At 43.1% G+C, this 20,604-nt stretch overlaps 1 protein-coding gene across 2 annotated transcripts; it reads right to left on the bottom strand.

The window, feature by feature from the left end:
- Positions 1-38: 38 nt before the first annotated feature.
- Positions 39-20,077, bottom strand: LOC129829144 (TBC1 domain family member 12-like). 2 transcript variants are annotated; one of them, XM_055890713.1, is made up of 14 exons: positions 18,435-20,077; positions 17,405-17,528; positions 15,328-15,384; positions 10,605-10,747; positions 8,390-8,472; positions 7,937-8,054; positions 6,034-6,140; positions 5,553-5,633; positions 4,772-4,863; positions 4,561-4,632; positions 4,334-4,462; positions 4,111-4,220; positions 3,583-3,841; positions 39-2,638 (listed from the first exon to the last, which is right to left on the bottom strand). In XM_055890713.1, the coding sequence occupies exons 1-14, from the start codon at positions 19,775-19,777 to the stop codon at positions 2,567-2,569; spliced, it is 2,790 nt and encodes a 929-aa protein (XP_055746688.1). In that variant the 5' UTR covers positions 19,778-20,077; the 3' UTR covers positions 39-2,566. The 2 variants fall into 2 exon arrangements, with proteins under 2 accessions (XP_055746688.1, XP_055746689.1); XM_055890714.1 differs by lacking the exon at positions 15,328-15,384 and having other exon boundaries at positions 18,435-20,076.
- Positions 20,078-20,604: the final 527 nt, after the last annotated feature.

Here is a 20,604-nt window from a genome sequence, read left to right as displayed (position 1 = left end):
ACACTGACTGTCTGGGAATAAATAGACAATATTTCAAATGCAATTATCATATCTTTGATTTATTCACATAATTCATAACTTCTGGTCTGATACAGTATCACAGAGGTACTTTTTTATTTAATTTGAAATATATTTACAATTGTTCTAACTTAGTAGTAGGAAAACTGTACAATAGAGAGCATAGAAAAAATGCAAAAGAAACAATATACAACTTTTTTTATATCCAATATATAAGATATGAAAAATGTCCTGTAGAACCATGAACTACAGCATTGATTAAAACATATGTTGCATCTCAACATATAAGTGTTTGGTCAAATGTAAAGTAACAAAAGATGTGAGCAACATCGAACAAACAATGTTTTAAAAGTAAATTATGTTTCCTGAATAGGTGCTTTGCTCTTTCATTCACAACAATATAAGAGCTTCACTGTGGATTCATTCACACACAAAAGCACAATAGAAACTTCATGTGCCACACATGTTCTCTTTTGCACTTTCTATGGGTCTTTCGGAAACAAGTGCTTACTGCTCACTGTAATGAAAAACTATTACTGTTAGTTTAGTTGAGCAATAACTATTCGATGTCAAGCTTCATAGACTTAAGAAATGGATGGGCTGTGTCACTGTTTTCATTTTGTTCTATGTTGTTATATTGGTGTTTGTCCATTAAGTCATATACTGTAAATCTATGCTTGGAGGTGCATTTTCATTAAATATCTTATGTTAGTGAGATAAAATCCACAGGTGTAACTAAGTGCCTCACTCAATCTAAGAAATTCTAGACCTTTGTGATGGGACTATAAAGATGTAATGAATTGGGTCTAACTTCAGTATGTCATCATACAGTACCAGTCAAAAGTTTGGACACACCTACTCATTCCAGGGTTTTTCTTTCTTTTTACTATTATTTTAGAATAATAGTGAAGACATCAAAACTATGAAACAACCCATATGGAATCATGTAGTAACCAAAAAAGTGTTAAACAAATCAAAATGTATTTTACATTTGAGATTCTTCAAAGTAGCCACCCTTTGCACACTCTTGACATTCTCTCAACCAGCTTCATGCGGTAGTCACCTCGAATGCATTTCAATTAACAGGTGTGCCTTGATAAAAGTACATTTGTGGAATTTCTTTCCTTCTTAATGCATTTGAGGCAATCAGTTGTGTTGTGACAAGGTAGGGGTGGTATACAGAAGATAGCCTTATTTGGTAAAAGACCAAGTCCATATTATGGCATGAACAGCTCAAATAAACAGAGAGAAACAACAGTCCATCATTACTATAAGACATGAAGGTCAGTCAATCCGGAAAATTACAAGAACTTTGAAAGTTTCTTCAAGTGCAGTCACAAAAACCATCAAGCGCTATGATGAAAATGGCTCTCATGAGGACCACCACAGGAAAGGAAAGTCCCAGAATTACCTCTGCTGCAGAGGATAAGTTCATTCGAGTTAACTGCACCTCAGATTGCAGCCTAAATAAATGCTTCAGAGTTCAAGTAACAGACACATCTCAACATCAACTGGTCAGAGGAAGGCCTGATTCACGCAGTCTCATGGTTGAATTGCTGCAAAGAAACCACTACTAAATGACACCAATAAGAAGAAGAGACTTGCTTTGGCCAAGAAACACAAGCAATGGACATTATACCGGTGGAAATATGTCCTTTGGTCTAATGAGTCCAAATTTGAGATTTTTGGTCCCATCCGCTGTGTTTTTGTGAGACGCAGAGTAGATGAATGGATGATCTCCACGTGTAGTTCCGACCGTGAAGCATGGAGGAGGTGTGATGGTGCTTTGCTGGTGACACTGTCAGTGATTTATTTAGAATTCAAGGCACACTTAACCAGCATGGCTACCACAGAATTCTGCAGTGATACGCCCATACCATCTGGTTTGCGCTTAGCCTTACTATCATTTGTTTTTCAACAGGACAATGACACAACACACCTCCAGGCTGTGTAAGGGCTATTTGACCAAGAAGGAGAGTGATGGAGTGCTGCATCAGATGACCTCGCCTCCACAATCCCCCGACCTCAACCCAATTGAGATGGTTTGGAATGAGTTGGACCGCAGAGTGAAGAAAAAGCAGCCAACAAGTGCTCAGCATGTGTAGGAACCCCTTCAAGACTGTTGGAAAAGCATTCCAAGTGAAGCTGGTTGAGAGAATGCCAAGAGTGTGCAAAGCTGTCGTCAAGACAAAGCGTGGCTACTTTGAAGAATCTAAATCTATCTATTTTGATTTTTTTAACACTTCTTTGGTTACTACATGATTCCATGTGTGTTATTTCATCGTTTTGATGTCTTCACTATTCTAAAATAATAGTAAAAAAGAAAAACCCTTGAATGAGTATGTCTGTCCAAACTTTTGACTGGTACTGTATATCCATGATATACTACCATAAATACTCTAAATTCAATAAAACTGCCAATGGCGTTCAAGGCCTCCATCTTCAAGTATGAAATTCTTTAAGGTCCATTTACCATGATCAATCTCAGGTGATCAAAGCCTCTCAATTAAAGAGAGGACCATGATCATTCAAATGTTCCCCTGCTGAATCATAAACTCTTAAGTGCTGGGTTGCAATTCCTCTCCATGTCCTTGTTGTCCTTTATCAATGCATGAAATACCTGGAGAGGAGAGATCAAATCTTAGCATAAAACTGCAACCGGTCATTCTTTTTAGGCAAACACAATAACTAAATACCTGTAGGTGGTGCTGTGTAGCCTACATTGCCACAAAAAAAGCAGACTATCATACAGGTTCTTTCCTATTTATTTCTGTAACTGACATACACCGGATATACAAAACATTAAGAACATCTGCTCTTTCCATGACATACTGTAGACTGATCCCTTATTGATGTCACTTGTTAAATCCACTTCAGTCAGTGTAAATGAAGGGGAGGAGACAGGTTAAATCATGATTTTTAAGCTTTGAGACAATTGAGACACGGATTGTGTATGTGTGCCATTCAGAGGGTGAATGGGCAAGACAAAATATTGCCTCTGAACAAGGTATGTTAGTAGGTGCCAGGCGCAACAGTTTGTGTCAAGAACTGCAACGCTGCTGGGTTTTTCACGCTCAACAGTTTCCCGTGTGTATCAAGAATGGTGGGAAGCATTGGAGTAAACATGGGCCAGCATCCCTGTGCTTTCGACATCTTGTAGAGTCTATGCCCCGATGAATTGAGGCTGTTCTGAGGGCAAAAGGGAAGGTGTTCCTAATGTTTTGTGTACTCAATGTACATTCATTCACCTGTAGGTGGTGTAGTATATGAATTGTAGGACCCAACAAGTGCGAATCTATGATAAAGATGTCTTCCATATAGCAGTGGCTGAGTGATGTGTAATTTCTAAACTGCTCCTGGCCACACAAGTGGCACACTTGTGGGACTGGACATAACGACAGGCTATTTTTGAGGAATTTTGGGAGCATGACCCAGTTCACTCAATAGGCTACAGAAATGGCTTCAACCTAACCACATAATAACATTCTTGTATGTTTATTGTCACTCCTTGCAAACGTATCCATTTTCTCACTTTCATGTCTTCTCATGTTTAGAGGAACTGACCTGGGACCATTTCTTGTTTCCGTTGAGCATGGGCGCGGCCGCAATGCATGCGAACAGCCTATCAGAGCCTATATCCTCAGGGAGGCGTGTCAGAAACTGGGCGCTGCGGATGAAATCCATCTGTAGGAGCACGTCCTCGTACAGACGCAGGATCCCCAGACCCGTCCGGAACAGGAACTCCTCGCCGTCACGACAGAATACGTCCCACACGCGACACGCCACGTCCAATGGCAACGACTTACTGTACAGAGTGAAGATCCTGTACACAGACACAGAAGCATGCATTCATAAACGAACGAACGCAAGCAAGTTCACCACACACAAACAAACACAAAAAAATGTCAGTTAGCAGAATGGTGAATGCAGATTATTTAATCTATAGTTTACAGTAGCTGTGCTCTTATAACTGTGAATACTGAGCTGATAGCATGACTGGAACTAAAAGTGGGAGATAACAGCTTAACAGGCCACACTAAAGAGAGCTGCTACATACTTTAAAATGTTCACAGAGATCCCATAGGTACTTACCAGTCTATGAGATAGAGATCTGGGGTGAGGTTGGAGCTCTGGAAGTGGTTAAATAGTCTTGGGAGGTTCTCTTCAAAGAACACCTCGAATGCAGCAAAGTATTTCAGCATCTAGAGAAGAAGAACGGTAGCGAGAGATTCAGTGACGACTAACTCAGTCCTGTTAAAGTCGTTTTAGAGAGAGGACAATTTCCCACAGTGGCCCCTGTGGAAGTGGGCCTCACCAGATCATGGTCCACTCTGAAAAAGGCCAGCTGACAGGGTTTGTTGAGCAGGTTGGCGAATGCGATGAAGGCATCAGCTTCCTCCAGGTTGAGGATCAACACTGCAGCTATAAAGGACATGCCCTGGACCTTGAAGAGAACAGAACCGTCATTTCACTTTACAACCAACGTATGCATAGTATGGGAGAAAATAAGGACAAAGAGTACTGTTTTGACGTGTTACTCACATATCCCACGTCAGGTCTGTAACAGGTGTAGGCCCCCAGCACACTGTGGAGGAGATCATGATATGGCCCACCCTGTGGTTGAAGACAATCAGAGGATGAGAAATGTCATGGAGCAAACACACACACACACACACACACACACACACACACACACACACACACACACACACACACACACACACACACACGTGGGGTAAGAGATGTACTGTACCTTCTGGAAGATAAAAAGAGGAGGGAATGTGCGGGATATGTCCAGCTTGATCAGGTCCAGACTGGACTCTCTGTCTGCCAGCGATGCCCCATCTAGAATCGAAACACAAAGAAATTGTGTTAAAAACACCATAAGAGAAAGGACAAACAGAACCATTTCAGTTTGCTACAATAAACTGATCTCCAGCTTGTTTGACCTCTCTGTATCATTGTTTGTGCATGATAGACCGAGTAACTCAGCAATCAATGACAGATACAAAGACACTGATGCAGCGCCAATATTTTGTAACCTAAAACGATGCCAAGAGGAGACAGGCTGCAAATCTCTGTGTTCAGCTCTATTAAATCCTGTTGGATCCATCTCCTAAGGCTCTTGTTGGCAAAAACACAGTCTTTCTAATGCGCTACAGATGTTAGAGCTTTGAATGTGTCACTATTGACTCTCAGTACTGGACCAATGGGCAGACAGTCTGACATGATGGTAGAAACAGACACTTTACAAGATCACTGGAGGAAAAACAACAGAAAGCCTTTGCACCAAGCCTGCAAATGGCTGCCGAGTGAGGGGGATTTGTGCAGTAACGTGACGCCAATAAGTCGGCAGCACTGCTAAGTTTTTGTTCCACAATGTGTCAAGGACCTCAGATGTAAAGCAACGAGAGGAAATAGCTTTGTCTCAAACAGGAAGAGAGGAGAATGGATGTGTGTGTCTGAGGCTGAGATTCACAGTCTTGTCCCCGGAGGGCTTCTCCAACACGCCACCCCCCCCGCCTCAGACCAACCGTCAGCCTCTGTTTCTGAACCCGTCTCACTGAAACTCCTCCATCTCTCCTTTGCTCTGGAGAGGAATATTTCGTACAGCTCTGTAGAAAAGGGAGGAAAGGAAAGAAGGTTACTCTCTCAATGAGTCAGGATGTCTACTTTGCAATTTTCTGTAAACCACAAAGGCACTTTCTGGCAGTAAAACATGTAGGCCAGAAATTCCCTCCACTCACAACACAACAGGCTGGTACATCTATTCCAGCTGAAAGTGGTGAAAGTGCTCGTTTTGTTAGAAAACAAATAATAGCGCATTACATTTTTAGATGTATAACCTTGGCTATGTTAATACATTTCAATGTACTTTGTTATGTCTATTGACACACAACTTTCTTCACTTTGTATATATTTTTCAGAATGCAATTCTGATTATATTCTGCCATTGGGAATACTGAATTATGCTGGGAGTTCTATGAGTTATGACTATTGAAACACCATACATACCTGGGGTGATGTTGAGCTCGTTGCCTATGGCCAGGCTCCAGACCTTTCCTCTGACGTTGGGGGGCAAGCCCTGCCACCAGAGCTCTCTCACCCGTCGAGTGTTACGCCTACAGGGGGACACAAACAGACTGGCATGGGTCTACTGCAACATGGGAGCCCTGACCTATGCATACTGACTGACTGGTTTACTGACCAAGTTACTGACTGGCTGACTGAGTCGACTGGTTCACTGACTGATTGGCTGTCTGGCTGGCTAATTAAATGGCTGACTGGCAGAAAAACTGACTGAGTTACTGACTGAATACAGTCCCAGAGGAGGCTCCTCTGAGGGGGAAGGACCATCCTCCTCATAACTAAAACCAAATCATTGATTAAAACACACTGTTTTGCAATGAAGGTCTATAGTAACATCAGCAGCACTCTGTAGGGTAACGCCATGGTGAAGCCACAGGACAGCTAGCTTCTGTCCTCCTCTGGGTACATTGACTTCAATACAAAACCTAGGATGCTCATGGTTCACCCCCTTCCATAGACTTACACAGTAATTATGACAACTTACAGAGGACGTCCTCCAACCTATCAGGGCGTGCAGCATGAACTGACATGTTGTCCACCCAATCAAAGGATCAGAGAATGAATCTAGTACTGAAAGAATAAGCTACATCTAGTTAGCACTGCATACAATGTGGTGAGTAGTTGACTCTGAGAGACAAAGACAATAGTTCAACTGTTTTGCTGTTTTTCCAAAATTAAGGAGAAGCAAGAGAGAGAGATTTGGTAGTATTTTTTTTTAAACTTTCACTTAGGTAATGAATGCAGCTAGCTAGCTAGTTTAGCCTACTCAAACATTCAAACAGAGAGGGATGCTATGTTAGCCAGCAGGCTATGGCTATCCAACACTGGATTTCTTCCAAGTCAAGGTAAGCTTTTATTAAGTTATTGGGCCCGGGGCCCACCCGGTGTAACTGCTAAACTGCTTTCTGACTGTACACTGTACTGCATGACTATGACGTGACAACGATGTAGGCTGTGTGTAGCGGTTAGCGGTCAATGGTCATGATTTTAAGGTTAGGCTTGGAAAGGTTTTTTTGCCTGATCACAGAGAGCTGATGTGTTGTGCACTGAAGTCAACAAGCGAAGGGGAAATGTGAGAGGAGGAGAGCGTGTAGATAGTTGGGAGAAGGAATTATATATACAACGAGCAAAGTGATCATGCTGTTTATGTGGCTGCTATGAAAGTGAAGTGTGTTTGCGTGTGATCAGGGGTGTACTCATTTTGCCGATTCTGTTGAAAAATGTTTCTTAAACGGAAGCAAACGGAACGAAACAGGGATAAAAATAACTGAATTTATCCGATAGAAACTCTCATTTGCAACTGTTTGGACTAATGATTACACCCTGGAACAGCTAGATGCAGGCAATACTGTGCGAGGCGGTATTGAATGTGTCACTGTCTGTCATCTTGATTACTCAAAATTCTCTATCTGTGCACCTACGTTGTAAACTGTCATTCATAAGCTAGGTTGAAGCAACATCATGATCGGTAAAGGGGAAATTAGAGTATCACGTAGTAGCCTAAACCTATCGATGTTACATTGAGCTGGGTGAATGCTGGGTGAATGGAATATGAATGACAGTCATCCAATATGCTGCAATAGAAACAAGGCCGTGCTCATCAAAAATGTAACATCATCTTAAAACGGCACCGACCGCCACTGAACTGTACTGACTGGATACTGTACATCAAATCAAATGTTATTTGTCACATACACATGGTTAGCAGATGTTAATGCGAGTGTAGCGAAATGCTTGTGCTTCTAGTTCCGACAATGCAGTAATATCCAACGCTGCCCCATGCCAGTGGAGAGTTGTTTAGCAGGAAGTGACTAGCTAGCTAACTCACGTGTTTTCCCAGTTGGGCAGGATGTCGTTGTTCCAGACCACCATGGCGTTGGCGATGCTTTCCTCCAGCTTAAACCTCTCCTTCATCTCTTTCCTCTTCCTCTGGGCCTCCTTCAATTCTGTGGGGAGGGAGGGGGCACAAATCCTTTGGTCACACTTCATAATAACTTTTAATGAATGCGCCATTAGAAATGCTTATACATGTTAACAGATGCTTATAAATGCTTTAAACATATCTATTTTATTTTCCTTCTGCTTTACAATTGTTATCAAGATGTAAAGTGGCAAAAGTATGTTCAAGGTCTGGCGTTAGCAACGGCTTCAACTGACAGAATGAGCTAAGTAACATCTGGAGGTCTATACAGTGGACAGGTCAAATGCGGCTGACCTCCATTGCACAGCCCTGAAAAGACAGTGAAATTGAAGGGGTGAGAGAGGAATACATTAACAATACCTCTCTTCTTGGCCTCAGCCACCATCTCGTCATATTCCTGGCGGTGACGCTGGGCCTCCTCCACAGACTTGGCAGGAAGGTTCCTGCCGAGAGAGCAGAGGAGACACGGTATCAGTGTCTGTCAGTGTCAGTTTCACCGTAATCAGTGCATATCACAGCAACCGAGGACACAAAATGGTTACTTTTAGTCATGTTCAACACATTGCGGATTAAAGAGAGACTAACACCTACAAACAGAGAGACTGACTTAGCCTTGCAGACAGTGTGTTTGTTATGGTTCAGACAACACACTCAGATTTCATATATCTATTCTTAATGAGGGCCTGAGGTCTTGGATCAGAGAGAGCAGCTGAGGTGACCAAGGAGTCTCACAGACAGAGAAACTCAACACCAATTGTTTTTGAACGCCGTGTGCTTCTCACTGTGTTCTTAATAGACACCACACCCTGGCCTGAGCCTAGTTGAAAATAATGTAGTGTGTGTAATATAGATCCAGATCGCACTGAGGTTACAGTGCCTTGCAAAAGTATTCACCCCCCTTGGCATTTTTCCTATTTTGTTGCGATACAACCTGTAATTTATTTGGATTTTTATTTGGATTTCATGTAATGGACATACACAAAATTGTCCAAATTGGTGAAGTGAAATGAAAAAAAATATGCATATGCATATGTATTCACCCCCTTTGCTATGAAGTCCCTAAATAAGATCTGGTGCAACCAATTACCTTCAGAAGTCACATAATTAGTTAAATAAAGTCCACCTGTGTGCAAACTAAGTGTCACATGATCTGTCACATGATTTCAGTATACATACACCTGTTCTGAAAGGCCCCAGAGTCTGCAACCACTAAGCAGCACTATGAAGACCAAGGAGCTCGCCAAACAGGTCAGGGACAAAGTTGTGGAGAAGTACAGATCAGGGTTGGGTTATAAAAAAAATACCAGAAACTTTTTACATCCACCAGAGCACCATTAAATCCATTATTAAAAATTTGAAAGAATATGGCACCACAACAAACCTGCCAAGAGAGGGACTTCCACCAAAACTCATGGACTAGGCAAGGAGGGCATTAATCAGAGAGGCAACAAAGAGACCAAAGATAACCCTGAAGGAGCTGCAAAGCTCCACAGCGGAGATTGGAGTATCTGTCCATAGGACCACTTTAAGCTGTACACTCCACAGAGCTGGGCTTTATGGAAGAGTGGCCAGAAAAAAATAAGCAAACATGTTTGGTGTTCGCCAAAAGGCATGTATGTGGGAGACTTCTCAGACATATGGAAGGTACTCTGGTCAGATGAGACTAATATTGAGCTTTTTGGCCATCAAGGAATATGCTATGTCTGGCGAAAACCCAACACCTCTCATCACCCCGAGAACACCATCTCCACAGTGAAGCATGGTGGTGGCAGCATCATGCTGTGGGGATGTTTTTCATCGGCAGGGACTGGGAACTGGTCAGAATTGAAGGAATGATGGATGGCGCTAAAATACAGGAAAATTAATGAGGGAAGCCTGTTTCAGTCTTCCAGAGATTTGAGACTGGGATGGAGGTTCACCTTCCAGCAGGACAATGACCCTAAGCATACTGCTAAAGCAACACTCGAGTGGTTTAAGGGGAAACATTTACATGTCTTGGAATGGCCTAGTCAAAGCCCAGACCTCAATCCAATTGAGAATCTGTGGTATGACTTAAAGATTGCTGTACATCTGCGGAACTCATCCAACTTGAAGGAGCTGGAGAAGTTTTGCCTTGAAGAAGGGCAAAAATCCCAGTGGCTAGATGTGCCAAGCTTATAGAGACATACCCCAAGAGACTTGCAGCTGTAATTGCTGCAAAAGGTGGCTCTACAAAGTATTGACTTTGGGGGGGTGAATAGTTATGCATGCTCAAGTTCAGTTTTTTTTTTAGTCTTATTTCTTGTTTGTTTCACAATAAAAAATGGTAGGCATGTTGTGTAAAACAAATGATACAAACTCCCTAAAAATCCAATTTAATTCGAGGTCATAAGGCAACAAAATAGGAAAAATGTCAAGGGGGTGAATACTTTCGCAAACCACTGTAGGTCTAACCTTTCTCAAAACATTTGGCATTTTCCCTCTGCAAGGACTGTAGGGCATAATAAACAAGAACAGAAGAACAGACAAAGAAATGGAAAGATGTGACAGAAATAAAGTGGAGAGAGAGTCAGAGGGAGAGATAGTGTGGACTTACGCAGGCCTGTCCTCCAGTATAAGAGCTGTCGTGGACAGTGGCTCAAACTCCAGGTTCTTCCTCCGTCCCTGTTGAGGCTGAGTAGGGGACGTCCCAGCTGACGTTCCCCCAGGCCCAGCCTTGCCCACCCTGGCCTCAAACTCCTGCAGATACATCAAAAACCTGAATCCCTATCGCACTAGAAAACACAGCCCAAATACAGGCCAACTAGCCTCTTGGGTTTACATTTGAAAGGGAGGAAAGATAGTGGCTTTAGCCGTGAGGGGTGACAGGATCAGCTGACAGGCTTGTGGAAATCACAAGGCCCATGTAGGCGGCAGCCTATGTGGCTGGGGAGGGAGAGAGAGAGAGCGGAATTAGAGAGAGAGAATGAGGGGACTAAAGAGTGTGTGATGGTTTTTGATGACTGTGGAGAGAGCTCTGGAGAGAGGTCGATAGAGAGAGCATCCTTAGGGTGTACAGTTGAAGTCGGAAGTTTACATACACTTAGGTTGGAAACATTAAAACACGTTTTTCAACCACTCCACAAATTTCTTGTTAACAAACTATTGTTTTGGCAAGTTGGTTAGGACATCTACTTTGTGCATGACACAAGTCATTTTTCCAACAATTGTTTACAAACAGATGATTTCACTTATAACTCACTGTATCACAATTCCAGTGGGTCAGATGTTTACGTACACTAGGTTGACTGTGCCTTTAAACAGCTCGGAAAATTCCAGAAAATTATGTCATGGCTTTAGAAGCTTCTGATAGGCTAATTGACATCATTTGAGTCAACTGGAGGTGTACCTGTGGATGTATTTCAAGGCCTACCATCAAACTCAGTGCCTCTTTGCTTGACATCATGGGAAAACCAAAAGAAATCAGCCAAGACCTCAGAAAAAGAAGTTGCAGATCTCCACAAGTCTGGTTTATCCTTGGGAGCAATTTCCAAACGCCTGAAGGTACCACCTTCATCTGTACAAACAATAGCACGCAAGTATAAACACCATGGGACCACGCAGCCATTATACCGCTCAGGAAGGAGACGCGTTCTGTCTCCTAGAGATGAACGTACTGTGGTGCGAATGGTGCAAATCAATCCCAGAACAGCAGCAAAGGACCTTGGGAAGATGCTGGAGGAAACAGGTACAAAAGTATCTATATCCACAGTAAAACAAGTCCTATATTGACATAACCTGAAAGGCAGCTCAGCAAGAAAGAAGCCACTGCTATAAAACCGACATAAAAAAGCCAGACTACGGTTTGCAACAGCACATGGGGACAAAGATCATACTTTTTGGAGAAATGTCCTCTGGTCTGAGGAAACGAAAATATAACTGTTTGGCCATAATGACCATCGTTATGTTTGGAGGAAAAAGGGGGACGCTTGCAAGCCAAAGAACACCATCCCAACCGTGAAGCACGGGGGTGGCAGCATCATGTTGTGGGGGTGCTTTGCTGCAGGAGGGACTGGTGCACTTCACAAAATAGCTTCAAGGAAAATTATGTGGATATATTGAAGCAACATCTCAAGACATCAGTCAGGAAGTTAAAAACTGGTCGCAAATGGATCTTCCAAATGGACAATGACTCCAAGCATACTTCCAAAGATGTGGCAAAATGGCTTAAGGACAACAAAGTCAAGGTATTGGAGTGGCCATCACAAAGCCCTAACCTCAATCACATAGAAAATGTGTGGGCAGAACTGAAAAAGTGTGTGCAAGCAAGGAGGCCTACAAACCTGACTCAGTTACACCAGCTCTGTCAGGAGGAATGGGCCAAAATTCACCCAACTTATTGTGGGAAGCTTGTGGAAGGCTACCCGAAACGTTTGACCCAAGTTAAACAATTTCATTTAATTCTTAAAATAAAGTGGTGATCCTAAATGACCTAAGACAGGGGATTTTTACTAGGATTAATTGTCAGGAGTGTACATCATGAGTCATGTCTAGGGGTCAATAAATGCCCCCGATATCCAATGCTTTTGTTTCGTGCAAGTTAGTGTATTGACTATCTAATAGACCAAATGACTAGATGTATCACCATACATCCCTCAGCTCCACTACACAAAACATGATGCATGAAACGGCTACTGTATGGATGTCAATGGCTACATTGTCTTGTGTTGTGGCTCCTTCAAGACATTTATGGGTGTAGTTACAAAGGGGGCTATCAGAAGAAAAGGCTGGTAAGGACGGGGGAGGGGAGTGCCATCTCAGGAGAGTGAGATTTACCAAATTCAGTGAAGAAGAACAGCCACCATAGTATAAGTGGAGAAATAGGCATAGCTTTTTCACCATTTGATTGCTGCTGTCCTATAGTACTTAGAAAAGGTCAGAGTTGAACTGTGTTTAACCAACACCAATGCTTTTCTAGAGGCACACTATCATACATAATCACAAAGTATACCAGAAAAGCATATAGAGCTCTGGGACCACTTGTAATGTCAAAGTGTATATAAAATCATCACGTAATCAACTGTGTATTAATAAATGTCAAGTCAAATATATCAATGTAAGGTAAACCAAAAATATTAACATTCGCAGATAAGGTCATTTTCCCGATTTCACTAATATCATCAAAATCAATTAATCATAGCACATTTTTGGACTCATGCAGTAGTATTTACCTAAATAAGTAGAAGATTGTTTTAAAATAATGTTAAAAGTAACATCTATATTCTTAAGACATAAGTTGAACATGGTACAGTAGCTGCTTCCTGTCATGTCATTTTGATTTATAGCCGAGTGTCAAAACACTGGTTTTAAATGTCCGAATTCATAATCAATATGCTGAAATAAGTTTCGATACTGCATGTTGAAGACCAAGACATAAAAATGACTCCCTACACACTTGTCACGCTTGTGTTCAGATTACTTGTATTTTGCTAAATTAGTACCTTAAAACCTGCTCACGCATCAACATTTATCAAGCAGTCACGCCAGACAGATATTGATTAGCTTGTTCTACTGTAATCAATAGCGTGCACAGAGGAATCACTCACATGGATATTGTATGTAAATCAATGGTACTGGGACAATTGTCTGCCGCTACATGTACCATTTTTCGCTCTTCTGAAAGACAAACCACAATGAACTTGGGTATACTACATATAACAATCAATAGATGAGAACCTGTAGTGGCCATTTATCAACTCATCGCCTTGTGGGCCAAAGTTTGCGGTAGATGATCAATACGAAAAAGTAAACACTGGATCGTTTCAACAAATAATTGCTCCACAGGTAGTTCTACATGGTGACGGGTTGGCTCTCATTTGAGTGACAGCTTGACTGTCTAATCTGTGTATTTGTTAGTGGCCAGCGGCTTTTAGAAAGAGTGCATCCTGATTTTCCCATTGCCATTTGAGTTTGAAAAGGACAACTACGTTCTTACATGCTGACCACAGCGCTTGCGTCGCATGCGCGAGCGTCGCAAAATAAATGTACACATACATATTATTCAATCATTGCACTCACACTGCTCGCGCACGTCTGCGTAGCCAGGCGCTAAAAGCACAACGCGCTGCAAGTCCTGCCTCTCCCATCTCCTCATTGGTTTTTAGGAGGATATACCATCGTGGGTAATTGAAAGATGAACTGTGGTCCAGCCGGTTGTGGTAATGCACCTTAAAGTTGTTTGCCAACCACCATATAAAGTCCAAAGAAGAAGAAGCCTGAAGGAGGAGAGATTACTAGAAACGAACTCGGTTGACCATTTTATCTGTGGATTAATTGGTGGAGTAGAGGACCTCCCAGGCCAGTTTAGCTAGCAACCGCAAGCTAGCTAGCTAAATTGCCATAAATGTTTAATGCTTTTCGACCTGTCCCCAAATTAATATAATTGGTTCAAAGTTTGTTTAGATATTTTTTTCAGATATTTCAACCTGCGTGTCCTGATCGCGTCTGGTGTATGTGGACAAAATCAATTTGCGCGCATGCAGTCTGGTCAGCATTGTTAGACATGCGACGGACAGGCGCATATGATAAAAGCAACGGTACCAAACCAAAGATATTTATCTATTTAAATCAATCGATTTAGTGTCATCTTGATGACAATAAATGTTTATACTGAGTTCACCAATCTGAGGTTAAAATGATGTGTAATTTCACTTCGTTGCGTGAGGTGAAAATGCAAGCTTGTGTAAGGTAGTAACACAAACTGTCTACATTAGGGAAATTAGCGCGTTATTAAATAATCGAATACAGCAAAACAACTCAACGTGTCAATTTCGGGTGTTAGTATAGGTTGCCCAATCAAAAAATTGCAACAATGACATCTATTTCTCACTCATTTAACCATATATAGATTTTAAAAAATGCCCTCAAACACAATTTAACTAGGAGCTCTAATCTAGTTTCCATAGTGTCTGTGTAGCTGCCTGAACGTTCGCTGTCCATAATAAGGAATACAGGCAAATCTAATAGATCTATCACATTTGAGAACGTATGTAAGGAAAAATGGATTGCAACACTCTGGATTACAACACTTTGAGCCACAGAGTCGATGAGCTGCTGGAGCTACGGCAAGAGTCTCCGAGACCTTGGGATTGTCGAAGATGACTTTGATACTGTATTAAACTATGATTATTTTTTCCCCCTAGCATGCATTTTCCCCTCTGTTAGTACTAGGGTGGGCATGGGCATGAGTTGTATGGTCAATGGAAATGGTTGCTTAGCAGCCCCATGCAGATAGGAGATTGAGAAGATGACTGAAAAGGGAAACTCGAGAAGGTCCATACCCCTGCGCTTAAGAGATTTGGTGTGGACACAGACGCGTGACCGTCTGGAGTACTCTCCTGATGGAAGAAGAACAACGTTTACACTCAGTTCAATCCCTCCAAAGTGTCTATCAAAAAAAAAGAAGAAGAAGAATGTCAAGCGGTTCAGGGTAACCACCTCATTTGGATAGTTCACCTGTAGATGCTCTACAGACTATCAGCAACATTTCAACGAACAATCTATCAACCCTTGTCCTAACCCTAAGCTTAACCCTTATTCTAAACCTTAAACTCTAACCGTAACCTTAGCAGATAGTCTGTTGATCGTATGACCACCTGTGGAGCATCTACCGGTGGACTATTCGGACTTTCCAAATAAAGTGTGACCCTTCAGTACACATTCAATCCCCATAAGGAACTTTGCCCTTTGGCCTTGGTAAGGAAGATAGGCAACTTTATTGAAAGGGCCTCTGTTGGAGATGCAATTCAACCCCTACATGTAGGATAACTGCATGAAGGATCAACCCATCACCTGAGCTTCTATACGACACATTTCTGGAACACATTACAGATGGACCCTCTGACACCTAGATCCCTACTCTAGCCTCTGTCGCTCACCCTAGATGAGGTCACGCTCTTCTAGTCATAATCTCAGCAGGACAGTGAGGCTTATAAACACTCATCTCTCATCTCGTCTGCAGCTGTATGTACTAGAGTTGAGTGCACTACTAATCCAGCAAAGGGACACATTTAACTGGCTTCAGTGTCTGTTTCCATGCAGGCATGAAAACATGCATTAGTGCCTCCAATGACTGTGGAGACGGATCTGTACCTGCATGGCAGAGTAGGGGAGGGAGACAGGGAGTGAGGAGAAGAGGGAGAGCGGGGAAGGAAGGACATAGCCAGGGGCTGAGGGCAGGAGACGGCTGAGGCCAGGAGATGGGCATAATTCAAGCTCAATCGGGGCTCAACATACCAGGCAAGAGGCGTACACCTTGAATAAGACCTACTCATTACCCAGGCAGCCAGCCAGGTAGCTAGCCAGCCTCAGGGACAGAGCCAGCTGGAGCATACACCCTCAACAGCTGCAGTGGCAGATGGGCCTGCCAGGCTCCAACCTGAATGACCTGAACCGTACTCTCTCGTCGGTGTTGGGAAGGAGTAGGCAAAGTACAGGCCGACTAAAGCCTTTGTCACACTACTATATATAAGCTCTGATGCCATTATTACCAGGCACTCTATTATAGAATTCTCAGAAGGAATGATATCTGATGTTAAAGAATCTACTCGAGCTGTGAGCATGAGATGCTATCAGTATGCTACCTGGTCAGACAGGTATAGGTGAGTTGTAATAATAGGGCGTAGGGAATGATTGTTATGTTGTGTCATTGCGTGTTGCACAAGGCTGCAATTTCACTGTGTCTGTTTCAAGTGGCAACTGGTGAATCATGTGATACAAAACAAAAGGGCTGCAATGCAATGTATCATAGGTGAAGGAGTTGAACAGAAGGGGTGTAAATTACTTGATTGGAGATTAAACAGTTGTAGTCCTTTACCTTCTTTAAAACATTAAGCTATGTTAACAAATTGAGGTTAGGTACGCAAGGCTGACATAATCCCTATTCATCAGGGTTAAGTCCTGACTAGCACGTGGAAAAAATGATCTAGGCCAAATATTGAGCTCATGGCATCCACCTCGACTTTACTAGTACATTCCTAGATGACGCACTTGCTGGATTCCCTCCAGGCGGGGTCAGATAGCTTTCTCTCCCATACACAATACTTTACAGGAAGTTAGGTCAGTTAATAGGTCTGTGAATAACTACTGTAGCACAGTGACATCGGGGCCAGCGTTCAAAAAGCTTCTCAGAGTAGGAGTGTGGATCTAGGATCAGTTTTGAAATTTCAAATAATAATGAATAAGATTATATGGATAGGGATGACCTGATCCTAGATCAGCACTCTAACTCTCAGACGGGCCCGGGGCCTCCATGTCAATGAAATCCTTTTCATTATGATCTAAAAGACACAGCTGATCCTAGATCAGCACTCCTATTCTGACATGCTTTATTCATGAATATGGGCCTGGGACACCAACCTGCTGTATGGTCCTGGAGTCCTTGGGAGCGCTCTCTCTAGCGGGGACTTTCCCAAACAGCTTCCAACCAGGGACATTCTGAGACGGACCCTTCGGCTCTCTCTGCTTCTTGGGAAATAAACTCCTGACCAGACAGAAAAGCCAGGACAATGAGTGGGCCATTTTTAATGATGACACACTTATTTTATTCCCCCTGTCAGCTAAACGGTTTTGATGAGTCGACGTACTAAGAAATCAGGGTTATTAGTGTCTCTCTGAATCATTTCCTAGATCGGACAAAAGTCATACTGATATGGTCAGTTCAGTTGACACTGAAGGAGTGATATGCTGCAACTCTTATTTAACCAATTGGATCAATTTCACTTGATCCTATGTGGGATCATAAACCTTGGGGTTAACACTTTACATGAAGGTATGCTCAAAAGGGTTTACAAAGGAGTTATAAGTAGTTAATAAAACTGTTAATTACTATATTATATCAATCAAATGTATTTATAAAGCCCTTCTTACATCAGCTGTTGTCACAATATTATAGCTACCAATCATGTTGTAAGTATTTATTAGAGATGTATAAACTATCTATGAACTAATAATTGAGTGTTTCTAATTCATTTGCACCTACTGTAAAGTGTAACAACCTCGGGGATGTCCGTGTGGGAACACCATCACTACAGTATTCACTGCAGCTGGCTCCATTTCCACCAGGTCTCGGCCTGCTCTAAATGTTGAATGAGACATAGGCCTAGTTCTAGTTCTGGCTTTGTTCATTATGTCCTGGTGTGCTGTTACAATACCAATACCGAATACCAAAACAATACCGTTTTGTAGGCGAGCCAGATTAATGCCAGTGACTGCTGTTTTAAAAGGTTGAAATTGCATCAATAATATGGCTATACAGAGTATAAAGGCAAACATTGATGTAAAGCCAAGTAAGCACACTGGGACAAAGTTTGTACCTCTCGTCCTTGCAAAAAAATGCACTCGTCACCATGCAAATAATCTCAGCCAACAAATAAAACAACTAATTTACCTGCCAAAATACTCAGCGATGCTGGGTCTTTTGGACTGTAAAGCCAGTTCTGAGGGGTCTTCCGAGACGACACTCAGGCCCTCTGGTATATCCCCTGGGGCAGACAGACGTCTGCTGGACTCAAAGGTGTTCCTGGAGCTCAGACTGACGTCCATGAATCTGAGGTCACTGTGGCCCTGGGCCCCCAGCTCCACGAAGGTCTCCCCATCCTCATCCCCTGGACTGAGAATGGTGGAGGAGTCATAGCTCAGACTGTTGGGCACAGTCCTGGTCCTGAGGGCCTGAGGATGGGGTCTGGAAGAAAGATCATCTCCTAGGTGACCAGATGCTGAAGGTTCCTCTCCCTGAATGGTGCCTGGTTTAGCACTGACCCTACAGGGGTCTTTCGTTGGTGCTGGGCTTGATGGTAAACCCTGAGAGGTGAGATTTGATGTAGCACCACCAGATAGATCTCCTGCTACGTTAGCTTGTGTCCTAGGCTGGGCCCCGGCTCCGTCAGGTTCCACTCTGATATTGCAGGATTCATGATGTCCCTCCCTTGCACTCATTGCAATTGAGGAGGGGTTTTCACACTGTGTGTTAGAGAGGCATGTTGCAGCTCCATCCAAAATAATTGTTACAACTGTCTCTGTGTGTAACTTGGCGCTGCTGTGTCCTATAAATAATCCACCATTTGCAATTTTGGCCTCCTTGTCAGGGGTCATACTCCAGTTAATCGGTGGCCTAATAACAGCATCACTGCTGAGGGTGCTCTGAATAACACTGTCTGTGTCCCAATTCGAGAGCCCCTCTGGAACAGTCCGGGAGGCAGCTGTGCAGCTCAGTTTAAGCTGTCCATTGCAGGAGTGTGTCAATGACTCTACAGTCTCAGCTGCTGTCACAAAGTTCAATGGTGGATAACAGGCATCTACTTCTTCTGCAGAGGATTCCTTGTTCTTCTCTGCCAGTGAAATCCCCTGGAGAGCATTCCCGTCCATTTCCTCTCGATTCACTGCAGCGATAGCAGAGGAGTTCCCTGCCTTGGCGCCTACCATTGTTGACCCACTAAACCCGTTTGTAGCTGAGTCACAACCTGGCTCAGGAATAACACAATTGCTTACAGTGCCGCCGGATGGACTGTCAGTAACTAAAACCGTGGAACGGACAATATCCTCTCCTGCTTCACTCGACTCCCTGCTGTCACTGCAACCAGTTTCATCCCTGCTGACATGTTTAGATATACGAGCTGCCGCGTCGGCGGTACCGTGAGACAGCGGCTGGGTAACATATGTGCCGCTGGTCCCCTTTTCCTTCACATCAACACAGAAACCCGGTGGAGAAGAGACATTATATGCCTTTTCCATGTCATTCACATTCCCTACGCCACTGCTCCATAACAAAAACGCTGTGGTGGCTGGTTCAGCTTTGCTTTCTCTTTCCTCGTTATTCCTTGTCTAGCTATTATGCCTTTCATGATCTCAGAGAGTATCCTTCATTACAGAATGACGCAAATCAAAATACGGTTTCTATTCCGAGCGACGGCGGCAGGAAAAGGGGGAATATCAGTCGCCTGGTCGTGTATAATTTTTGTTATTAGAAAACCCGGCAACCGCCCCCATTTGGGCGGTGAGCAGGAGCCATTTTGAGATTCCAATGACGTAGAAGGGGAGAGCAAATCACCAGCCACGCAGACGGAAAATATGGGATGAGGGGACATCTGCTGTCCATACGGAGCTATAACACGCCTGGTTTATCCGAGACAAGTTTTTTGTTAAAGCTCAACGCGCAGGTATTCAGGCTTCGTTGGTTCAGCACAAGTATCCCGTCTTTTGTAACGGAACACACAACAATGGAGGTAGGTTAAGACCTGAAAAGAGTTGAACATTCAATAGGCTACAGTTTAATTTGGTTCACTTCATATACACAGGCCACCTGTAGAGCCCAGTTTAGTTTCAGCACCACGGACAGCGCCAATGAAAATAACCACGTGGGCAGTGGGCACTGATTCGTCTTATTTACCGGTAGATGCTTAGAGGCATCTAAATAAGAGGCTATGCCTAGGGACATCAAACGTGCAGCCTGCTGCACAGAGGGCAGACCCTATAGTCCTGGGCTTTAGCATCAACAACGTGACGTGGCAGATACACACGTTAATTTACCGTGGCATGTGCTCATAGGACCTAGAAGAAAA

Source organism: Salvelinus fontinalis, chromosome 30 (genome assembly GCF_029448725.1).
Source record: "Salvelinus fontinalis isolate EN_2023a chromosome 30, ASM2944872v1, whole genome shotgun sequence".
NCBI lineage: Eukaryota > Metazoa > Chordata > Actinopteri > Salmoniformes > Salmonidae > Salvelinus > Salvelinus fontinalis.
Note: the sequence above shows the minus strand (reverse complement) of the source record. Positions and strands in the feature narration are given on the sequence as shown.

Excerpts from the sequence above, each read along its gene's own strand:
- LOC129829144 (XM_055890713.1), bottom strand. The coding sequence starts at position 19,777 with ATGGAAAAGGCATATAATGTCTCTTCTCCACCGGGTTTCTGTGTTGAT. Across the intron at positions 8,473-10,604 it reads ATACTGGAGGACAGGCCTGC|GAACCTTCCTGCCAAGTCTG; the intron begins GTAAGTCCACAC and ends CTCTCTCGGCAG. Across the intron at positions 3,842-4,110 it reads GATCTCTATCTCATAGACTG|GATCTTCACTCTGTACAGTA; the intron begins GTAAGTACCTAT and ends GTCTGTGTACAG.